At 46.5% G+C, this 10,684-nt stretch overlaps 1 protein-coding gene across 1 annotated transcript in view; it reads right to left on the bottom strand.

The window, feature by feature from the left end:
- Positions 1 to 7,167, bottom strand: part of Aaas (aladin WD repeat nucleoporin) — a 12,097-nt gene extending 4,930 nt beyond the window's left edge. The window contains exons 1-7 of the mRNA XM_005353817.1: positions 6,868 to 7,167; positions 6,377 to 6,504; positions 3,790 to 3,845; positions 3,431 to 3,522; positions 3,267 to 3,313; positions 2,071 to 2,169; positions 866 to 1,009 (exon numbers count right to left, since the gene is read on the bottom strand). Of these exons, the coding sequence (XP_005353874.1) occupies positions 866 to 1,009; positions 2,071 to 2,169; positions 3,267 to 3,313; positions 3,431 to 3,522; positions 3,790 to 3,845; positions 6,377 to 6,504; positions 6,868 to 6,990 (689 nt within the window). The 5' untranslated portion in view covers positions 6,991 to 7,167. The remainder of the gene's footprint in view (positions 1 to 865; positions 1,010 to 2,070; positions 2,170 to 3,266; positions 3,314 to 3,430; positions 3,523 to 3,789; positions 3,846 to 6,376; positions 6,505 to 6,867) is intronic.
- Between the last annotated feature and the right edge of the window lie 3,517 nt (positions 7,168 to 10,684).

Genomic DNA, 10,684 nt, shown 5'->3' with positions numbered 1-10,684 from the left:
GAGGTTTGGTGCCCTCTTCTGGCCTGCAGACACACACACAGACAGAATATTGTATACATAATAAATAAATAAATATTTAAAAATATATTTTTCAAGATAAGCAGTCCCCTATGTTGACCAGGCTGGTCTTGAGTTCACAGAGGATGCTGGGATAAAGATGTGTATCACCATCTTTATCTACCTCAGTCTGCCCTCAGCTCGTTAGCATCTTGTGTCACCACGCCAGACTTCTGTCCATTCTGTCTCTTTATCGTCTGTCTGTCTGTCTGTCTGTCTGTCTGTCTGTCTGTCTGTCTGTCTATCTATCTATCTATCTATCTATCTATCTATCTATCTATCTATCCTCGCTTTCCCACAGCTGGAGCTGGACACACGGTTTTTTATTTATTCACAATTTTAGAATTCTGCTGGTTTTATTTTTAGTTCTCAGGGAGATTATCCCCCCACTCCTCCTGAGACAGGGTTTCTCTGTGCAGTCCTGGCTGTCCTAGAACCTGCTCTGTAGACCAGGCTGGGCTTGAGCTCAGAGATCCACCCTCTGCCTCCCAGTGCTGGGATTACAAGCACGTGCCACTATCGACTGGCAGTTGTTAAAGTTTTTATGGTTTCTACTCAGGTCTCTAATTGTCCCTACTCTACTTTATAACTCTGACAGTGTATGATCCACAGACATGTCCTCCCATGATCCCAGAAACCTCTAAGTTCTGTCCCTTTGTCTAGACAAAGCATCTTAGCACCCACCTGACCTTATATCTGCTTCTCCACAACCCTAGAAGTGCTGTGAAGAGGGTAACTTGTAGACCCCCAAAGGCTCCTGGAATGACCCTCAGGACAGGACAGGTCAAGACAGGCTGCCAGAACTCACCTTGTGGATAAGGAGGTGGGGTCCAGGGTCCAGATGAGAATACAGCTCTGGCAGGCCACAGCCAAGACAGAGGCACTGAGGGGCTTCCAGGCCAGTGCTGCCACGTTTCTCTGTAGACGATGCTTCAGGGAGGGAACTATAGTGCTAGAGTAAAAAGAGGGAAACTGAGCCAAAGCAGGGACTAAGCTCAGGGAACCTGAGTCCAGTTGAAAAGATAAAACGGGGTGTTGGAGAAATGGCTCAGAGGCCAGGGCAGCTCACAACTCTGTATCCCCGCTTCCAGGGGATATGCTGCCCTCTTCTGACCTCCACAGACACTGCATGCACACAGCGCACAGGCATACAGGCAGCCAAAACACTGAAACACATACAAAATAAAATTTAGGGGCTGGAGAGAATGTTTAGAAGTTAAAAACATTGGCTGCTCTTCTGAAGGACCAGGGTTCAATTCCCAGCACTCACGTGGTAGCTTACAACTGTCTGTAACTCCAATTCCAGGAGATCTGACACCCTCACACAGGCGTACATGCAGACAAACCATCAACCAATGCTCATAAAGTAAAAATAAATTATAAAAAATAAGTAAGTAATAAATAAAATTTCAAAAATTTTTAAAAGAAGGTCAAAACAGGCTTGGTGTGGTGGGGCACGCCTTTAATCCCAGGGTTGGAGGCAGGCTAAGACAGGTTGCTGATTTTGAGGGCATCCTGGTCTACAGAGTAAGTTCAAGGACAACCAGAAACCCTATCTCAAAAAAAAAAAGCAGGACTAAAAGGTAAAACCCCACAGAAGAAAGCTGACCCACAGGCCTAAGGACGAGGCTCAGCAGTAACTCTGGTACTCTGCCAATACAAAGTCCTGGTCTGATCCTCAGCACAGGATCTGATCAAAAAGAAATAATAATAATAAAAATTAAAAAATGGTTCAAGCGCATGGGGAAAAAAGGTTCAAGTACATGGGGTATTATGGGACAGAAGCAGAAGATTAAAGATATATACTGGGCATCATAGTGCACGCCTTTAATCCCAGCACTAAGGAAGCAGAGGCAGGTGGATCTCTGAGTTCAAGATTAGCAGAGACCCCATCTTAGAAAAAAGAAGTTAGATATAGAAAGGACACAATCAATTACGGAGTGTCCCCAACCAGTTCTAGTTCTACAGACCAGCCCACCAAGGGCAGAGGATGGAACAGCCACAGCTACGCACCTGTTGGCATTATACACACGGATGGAGTCATCCAGCAGAGCCACCGCAAACTTGTTGGTGTGAGGGTGCCATGCAAAGACCCGTAAGCAGCAGTTTGACCTGTGGAGGAATGAGCATGAAGACAGTAGCTGCACCTCCTCCTCCTCCAACAGCGTAGCTACTCAGACTCCCTTCTTCCTTCCCACAGAGGAAAGGGATGCTCAGTTTTCCTTTTGTTTCTTTCTGAGGAGCATATTAGTTAGGGTTTCTACTATTGTGATAAACACCACAGCCAAAAGCAACTTGGGGAGAAAAGTGTTTACTTCATCTTATAGCTTATAACTCAGCATCCAAGAGCAGTGAGGGTAGGAAGCCAAGGCTCTTAGGGACTGCAGCAGGAACTGGAGGAGAGGCTGTGCTGTGTCAACATTAGCTGGCTTGCTCAGTCTGCTTTTTTCTGGGGAGTAGGGTGGGGGGGTGGGGTAGGTGACTAGGTAGGTTGTTTTGTTTTGTTTGGCTTTTTCGAGACAGGGTTTCTCTGTAGCTTTGAAGCCTGTCCTGGAACTAGCTCTGTAGACCAGGCTGGCCTCAAATTCACAGAGATCCGTCCGCCTCTGCCTCCCAAGTGCTGGGATTAAAGGTGTGCGCCACTACCGCCTGGCCTTGTTTTGTTTTTGAGACAGTGTCTCACTATGTAGCTGTAGCTGTCCGTAACTCACGATACAGAAAGGGCTGGCCTCTAACTCAGACCCATCTGCCTCTGAGTGCTAGGATGGGCCACTGTATCAGATTGCAGTCTGCCGTCTTACATCACAGGACCACCATAGTGAGCTGGGCCTTCCCATGTCAATCATCAATGAAGAAAACACCCCCACTGCCAGGAGGCAGTGGCACACACCTTTAAATCCCATCACTCGGGAGGCAGAGGTGATCTCTGAGTTCAAGGCCAGCCTGATCTAGAGAGCGAGTTCCATCCAGGATAGCTAGTTGTCTAGAAAAATAAGACAAAACAAAAACAAAAAACCACCTCTACAGACTGGCCCACAGGCCAATTTGGTTCTCTCTTTCCAAACAACTCTAGCTTGAAGGGAGTTGAGCTAAAACTAGCAGAACAAGGTAACAATATGGAGGAGTCTCTGCCTTGACCTCTCTCCCCCCAAAGGAATTTCCAAACTTCAGAACTTCTGTCCCACAGGTGCCAGAGTGTGCACACTCACCAATTAGTTACCTGGGCGAATTCAGCAATCAGATCTTCACTCCTGAGCTGCAAGAATACAACAGACAGACATTGCATACACAGGAGCTCACCTCCACCTTCACTTCCCACATCCCACCCAGCCCTGCCTACAAAGGAAAGAGGTGGGGAGGAAGCCAAACTTACAGACATGTGTGGGAACAGGGAGCCATGGAGGGAGGAGGCCCGGCGACAGAGAGCCAGGGCCCAGCTGGATGCTGTCTTCACCCATTCAAACACTGCGGGGTTAGAGAGACAGCTCTGATTGCATCTTACTAGCCATGTTCTTAGGTGAGGACAGAGTCAAAACTCTAATCCTTGTGCCCAGCACTGGATGGGCCTCGGCACCTTCCTTCCCAGTACCCACTCTGGGGCCCCCACCAGGGTGCACAGAAGAGACAGAAAACAGCAGACTATGGGAGATGGGCTAACAGGTCAGGGTGAGTTTGGGTAAAGTATGAAGAGGAGACAAGCTTACAAGTACAGGGGACTGGAGAGGTACTGACCTTCTTCCTCCGAATTTGCAATTTCATTCAGGACTCCAAAGAGGCCCACATCACGCCTCATAAGTAGAAAAAGACAACAGTTACTCTCCTCCTGTCACAAGTCCCCTAACAGGTCTCACTCAGCAAACACACACACAGGGTGGGTGGGTGTGGCGCTGGTGCACACCTGCCGAGCATGAGCAAAGCCCTGGTGCAGCCCCTGCCAGCACATCAAGTCAGGCGTGGTAGCACAGGCCTGTAATTCAGTACCGGGCAGGTAAAAATTGGAGGATTAGAATTTTAAGATTTTTTTTTTTTTTTTTTTTTTTGGTTTTTCGAGGCAGGGTTTCTCTGTGGCTTTGGAGCCTGTCCTGGAACTAGCTCTGTAGACCAGGCTGGTCTCGAACTCACAGAGATCCGCCTGCCTCTGCCTCCCGAGTGCTGGGATTAAAGGCGTGCGCCACCACCGCCCGGCGAATTTTAAGATTCTTAGCAGCACAGTGAGTACGAGGCCTCCTTTTGTTTTTTACAGGAGGTACTGTATGTTTAATGAGCGCAACTAAGCAGCAAGCACTTCACATACTGCTTTTTATCCCAAGACAGGGTTTCTCAGTGGAAAGTCCTGGCTGCCCTAGAACTTACTTTGTAGAGCAAGTTGGCCTTGATCCACCTGCCTCTGCCTCCCAAATGCTGGGATTAAAGGGGTGTGTTACCATGCCTGGCCAACCCTCTGCCTTCCAATCTGGCTGGCCCTTTCATTTATCAGAATAACCTAAATGACAGGTTGCCCACTTACACACTTACAGATGAGGCAACTAAATCTCATGGATTGGGGTGGTGGACTTCCTGAGGTGAGTGAGGGCTTGGCCAGATGTAGTAGCTCACAACTTTAATTCCATCATGCAGGAAGAACCCTGTCAGTCCTCAGCCAACCTAGTCTAAATAGTGAGTTCTGTCCAGCCAGGGCTATATACTGATTAAGATGAGACCCTGTCTCAAAAAGAGAAGAGGGAGGGAGGGAGGGGGAAGGGAGAGAAAGAGAGCATCAACCTTATTTTCAGTGAATGACAGATGATCAAAGTGTCTTTTTTTATGATTTATTTATCTTCATTTTATGTGCATTGGTGTGAAGGTGTCAGATCACCTGGAACTGCATTTTCAGACAGTTGTGAGCTGCCATGTGGGTGCTGGGAATTGAACCTGGGTCCTCTGGAAGAGCAGTCAGTGCACTTAACCGCTGAGCCATTTCTCCAGCCCCCATCAAAGTGTCTTAAGCATTTCAGAAAGGTCGATTTGAAATTAGAATAGTCCAGAATGGAGAAAGGGATCAGTTAAGAAGCTACTTAAGGACTCCAGGGGAAAAAATGGTGGAGTAGCCTGAACCTCCAGAATAGAGAAGAGACTTGGGGAGCAGAGTGTAAGACTTGAGGAACAAGTAGGACAGCAATAGGGGAAGAGCAAACCTGAGAAAGCTGGCTGTAACTGATCAGTAAATATGCCTGTAATGTGCCAGTCCAATTTAATGATCACCACAATCCTACTGCTTCTGTTTGTTTACTTTTTGATTTGGTTGGCTGTTTTGAGAGGCTCATGGAGTCCGTGCTGGTCTCAATCTTACTTTACAGCTAAGAAGGACATGTTGGTCCCCTGCCCAGTGTCTGATTACAGGCGTGCACTACCACACCCGGTTATGTGCCTGACTACAGACATGCACTACCACACCTGGTTATGTGCCTGACTACAGACGTGCACTACCACACCCGGTTTATGTGGTAACTCCTTACAGGTAACGGAAATGACAACGGTGACAGCAAACATTTCAAGGGATTAGTATGTGCCAGGACAGGCCTCTAAGTGTTTTGCACCTATTTTTTATAGTGCCTTGTAACCCAATCTGGTAATGTCAACTAACTTGGGGGGGGGCTCTCTTTTAATTTATACGCATTTGTGTTTGGCCATGGGTGTCGGGTCCCCTGGAGCTGGAGTTACAGACAGCAAAGAGCAGCCATGTGGGAGCTGGGAATTGAACCAGGGTCCTCGGGAAGAACAGTCAGTGCTCTTAACTCCTGAGCCATCTCTGCAGCCCATCTTGGCATCTATTTAATACTACACAGGTTTTACAGAGTAGTTAAGTAACTTTTCCAAGGCTACACAGCTAAAAATGGTGGCCAGGAAACACAGATTCAGCTCTTACATGTGACCTAGGTATGCAAGAACCAATACAGCCTTTAACTAACTTTCCTGAGCTTCAGATAAAAGCTCAAAACAAATAATGAACGGCATGAGGTGGGTGCTGAGAGCACCACCAGAAATCAAGGCAAGCCATTCGGGATAGATGAAGCTTCTGATAAAGCCTTGGGTTTTAGATGGGCTATCTGATACGATTTCTGCTGTTATCGATAGGAAGATAGAGATTGAATAAAGCAGCCTTTTCAAGAGCAGCCCAAAGCAGAGGTGTGGTGACATCATTCCTCCAGCTCTGGAAACCAAGCCTACGCACCCCTATGCCTCCCACATCTCGAGGCTCTGGAGACCACGCCTATGCACCCCTTATGCCTCCCACTCCTCCAGGCTCTGGAGACCAAGCCTACGCACCCCTTCGTCTCACCAAACACTGATGCACCTCTTCCACACTTGTTCCCGGTGATGGATGAAGGCAGTTCTTGTACCATGCTCCAGCCTCCCAGGAGTTTTTAGGGGATCCTTGGTCAGGTGTAGGACAGGAAGATTGATCCACTATACCTCAGAAATGGGAGAAGAGTCAGTCTCTTCCCCAGATCTTACCGGTAACCCCTGCCATCTCCAATCCATAGCTGGCCTAGGCTAAGAGATTTCACGGCCCCTTTCCCATATTCTCAAATGAAACACTTGTGAAACAGAAAAACAAACTTTAGCCCTTATCTGCAACCCCAACCATTTTTCACAGGGCTGATATGAGAAGAGACCTGGCTCAGCGCATCCTTCCTTCTACCACTTCTAGGACCTCCTCATATGCCTTGGCATCCCCTACAGGCCTAAAGTACAATTTCGTAATCTTTAGTCTCCCGTGGGAGCCCCACTTTCCTCAGACCCAGCCCTGCATCCCCCCACTCGGACCACCTGGCCCCGGAAGTCGGGAGGCGGGCTCTCATAGCTGTTGCCGGTCACCAGCTCGTTATTGTGCTCATACAGGGTGACTTGACCCCTGGGCGGCGGCGGGGGAAACAGCCCCAGGGAACACATCTTGCCAGTCCGGAGGGCGTGTGGAACCGGAAGCTCCCGGCTGGCGACTGCTCTCCCTGGATTCTTAGTTCCCGGGCTAGATTCGTTTGCGGACGGGTAGTCGTACAGGACAAACAACAGCGCGAAGCTCAAAGGAAGTGCAATGAAGAAAGTTCCGTGTGAGATTTCAGGACGGACATCCGGAACTTCCTGGCGCGACTCTTAGCGGAAGTAGCAGCCCGGAGGGCACGCTTCGCAGGGCCGGCTTGTAGTAAAGAGGGCTGCGGGTTGTTTTTTTTTTTTTTCGAGACAGGGTTTTGGAGCCTGTCCTGGAACTAGCTCTTGTAGACCAGGCTGGTCTCGAACTCACAGAGATCCGCCTGCCTCTGCCTCCCAAATGCTGGGATTAAAGGCGTGCGCCACCACCGCCCGGCTTTGGTTTTGGTTTTTAGTTCCTGTCAGACTACTGTTTTTTTCCAACTCCGAAGCCCCAACAGCATCTCCCACTCAATAAGGAAAATGTCCAAAATAAGCCAGGTTTAGGAAAGTACTTAACTAAACCCTCCAACGCCTTGGATAGTCCGAGGAAAATATGAACTGTCACCCGTCACTGCACTCAGGAAAAACCTCCCACGACAGTCAGAACGGGCTTTAGGAAACAGTGCTGGTCCTGCAGAACCAAGTGTCCACAAGCAAAGGAGTCCGAAAAGAGGAAGACAGACATTGGAGAAGCAGTAAACTTTCCTGCGTATAGTACTATAAACGCTTTTCTAATCCTTACACTAGCCCCCAAATGCACTGTTGAACTACCAGTACTAAATGACACGCGATCTGGATATACCCAAGCCAGACACTGGCAAGGTATGTTGACTCAACGGCCTGTAGAATGTGGAGATGGGAAAAAGGAAATACAAGGTCGGCATGGGCTACATGACAAGATCCTGCCTGGCAATGCCAATGAGGCAGAAGGATCAGAAATAGGCATTGTCTCATATACATACACATCTGATGCCAGACAGGACTGCCAGATCCTCTAGCATAAGGGAATGCAGAAATTGATCAATTATGGATTGGAAATATGCTAAAGGCCTCAGAATTTCATTTTAAACATTATGTCAATAGCAAAGGCTTGAAAAAAGACTCATTTGCTAGGCGGTGGTGGCACACGACGCCTTTAATCCCAGCACTCAGGAGACAGAGGCAGGCAGATCTCTGTGAGTTCGGGGCCAACCTGGTCTACAAGAGCTAGTTCCACTAAAAGCAATCTACAGATTCAACGCAATGCCCAGAAAAATTCTTCAAAGACCTCAAAAGAACGGTACTCAACTAAATTTGGAAAAGCAAAAAACCCAGGATAGTCAAAACAATCCTGGGCAATAAAAGAACTTCTGGAGGCATCATAATCCCTGACTTCAAACTGTACTACAGAGCAGCAGTACTGAAAACAGCCTGGTATTGGCATAAAAACAGACAGGAGGACCAATGGAACCGAATAGAAGACCTGGATATCAATCCACACATCTTCAAACACCTGATCTTTGATAAAGAAGCAAAAAATATGAAATGGGCCGGGCGATGGTGGCGCACGCCTTTAATCCCAGCACTTGGGAGGCAGAGGCACACGGATCTCTGTGAGTTCGAGACCAGCCTGGTCTACAGAGCTAGTGCCAGGACAGGCTCCAATCCAAAGCCACAGAGAAACCCTGTCTCGAAAAACCAAAAAAAAAAAAAATATGAAATGGAAAAAAGAAAGCATATTTAACAAGTAGTGCTGGCATAACTAGATATCAACATGTAGAAAAATGAAAATAGGCCCATATCTATCACCATGCACAAAACTCAAGTCCAAATGGATCAAAGACCTCAACATAAAGCCAGCCACACTGAAGAGAAAGTGGGACGTACACTTGAACGCATTGGTACAGGGGACCATTTCCTAAATATAACCCCAGCAGCACAGACACTGAGAGAAACAATAAATGGGACCTGAAACTGAAAAGCTTCTGTAAAGCAAAGGACACGGTCAACAAAACAAAACGACAGCCTACAGAATGGGAAAAGATCTTCACTAACCCCACATCAGACAGAGGTCTGACCTCCAAAATATACAAAGAACTCAAGAAATTGGACAACAAAAGATCACATAATCCAATAAAAAAAATGGAGTACTCTCAATAGAATCTAAAATGGCTGAAAGACACTTAAGGAAATGCTCAACATCCTTAGTCATCAGAGAAATGCAAATCAAAACAACTCTGAGATTCCATCTTGTACCTGAAAGAATGGCCAAGAGCGGGGCTGAAGAGATGGCTCAGTAGTTAAGAGCATTGCCTGCTCTTCCAGAGGTCCTGAGTTCAATTCCCAGCAACCACATGGTGGCTCACAACCGTCTGTAATGAGGTCTGGTGCCCTCTTCTGGCCTGCAGGCATACATGGAGGCAGAATGTTTGTATACATAATAAATAAATAAATATTTTAAAAAAAGAATGGCCAAGATCAAAAACATTGATGACAACTTATGCTGGAGAGGTTGTGGGGAAAAGGGAACACTTCTGCATTGCTGGTGGGAATGCAAGCTGGTTCTACCCCTTTGGATGTCAGTGTGGCGATTTCTCAGAAAATTAGGCAACAACCTTCCTCAAGACCCAGTAATGCCACTTTGGGGTATATATCCAAAGGATACTCAAATCATGCCACAAAGATCCGTGTTCAACTATGTTCATAGCAGCTTTGTTTGTCATAGCCAGAACCTGGAAGCAACCTAAATGCCACTCGACCAAAGAATGGATAAGAAAAATGTGTTACATTTACACAATGGAGTACTACACAGCAGAGAAAAATAATGACAACTTGAATTTTGCAGGAAAATGGATGGAGCTAGAAAAACATTATTTTGAGTGCAGTAACCCAGACACAGAAAGACAATTATCACATGTACTCATAGGTGGTTTTTAAACATAAAGAAAGCCAGCCTACAAACCACAATCCCAGAGAATTTAGACAACAATGCGGACACTAAGAGCGACTTACATAGATCTAATCTATATGGGAAGAAGAAAATAGAAAAAGACAGGATCTCCTGTAAATTGGGAGCATGGGGAAATTTGGGGGAGGGCTAAAGGGGGAAGGGGAAAGGCAGAGAGGGGAGCAGAGAAAAATGTAGAGCTCAATAAGTATCAATAAAATAAAAAAAAAAGCTAGTTCCAGGACAGACTCCAAAGCTACAGAGAAACCCTGTCTCGAAAAACCAAAAAGAGAGAGAGAGAGAGAGAGAACAGTTGTTAGCTGCCATGTGGGTGCTGGGAATTGAATTCAGAAACGCTCTTAACTGCTAAGTTATCTTTTCAGTCATCATAATTATTTTATGATGAAAATAATGAAAGTGAAGTTGTCTTACTGCGTTGTAAAGTACTAAACAAATGTCAGAAGTTATTAGCCACAACTTTAATTCTGCATCAACTACATGTCCGGGGACACGGACACTGTTTTCTCATCTATTTGTTTACTTAGTTACTTATTTGTTTATTCATTTCTCATTGCTAAGAAAGAAGCCCAAAGCATCTGCTAGCTAGCTAGTCCCCAAATCTACCATTCAAGGTACACTCTCAACTCCTAAATACTGTTAATAATTTCAAAGATATGGGTTGGGGGCATAACTTAGTCAGTAGACCACTTGCTTAACATGTACACCGCCCTGGGTTTGATCTCCAAAACC

Source organism: Microtus ochrogaster, chromosome 15 (assembly GCF_000317375.1).
Source record: "Microtus ochrogaster isolate Prairie Vole_2 chromosome 15, MicOch1.0, whole genome shotgun sequence".
Lineage (NCBI taxonomy): Eukaryota > Metazoa > Chordata > Mammalia > Rodentia > Cricetidae > Microtus > Microtus ochrogaster.
This window is presented reverse-complemented; position numbering and strand designations above follow the sequence as displayed.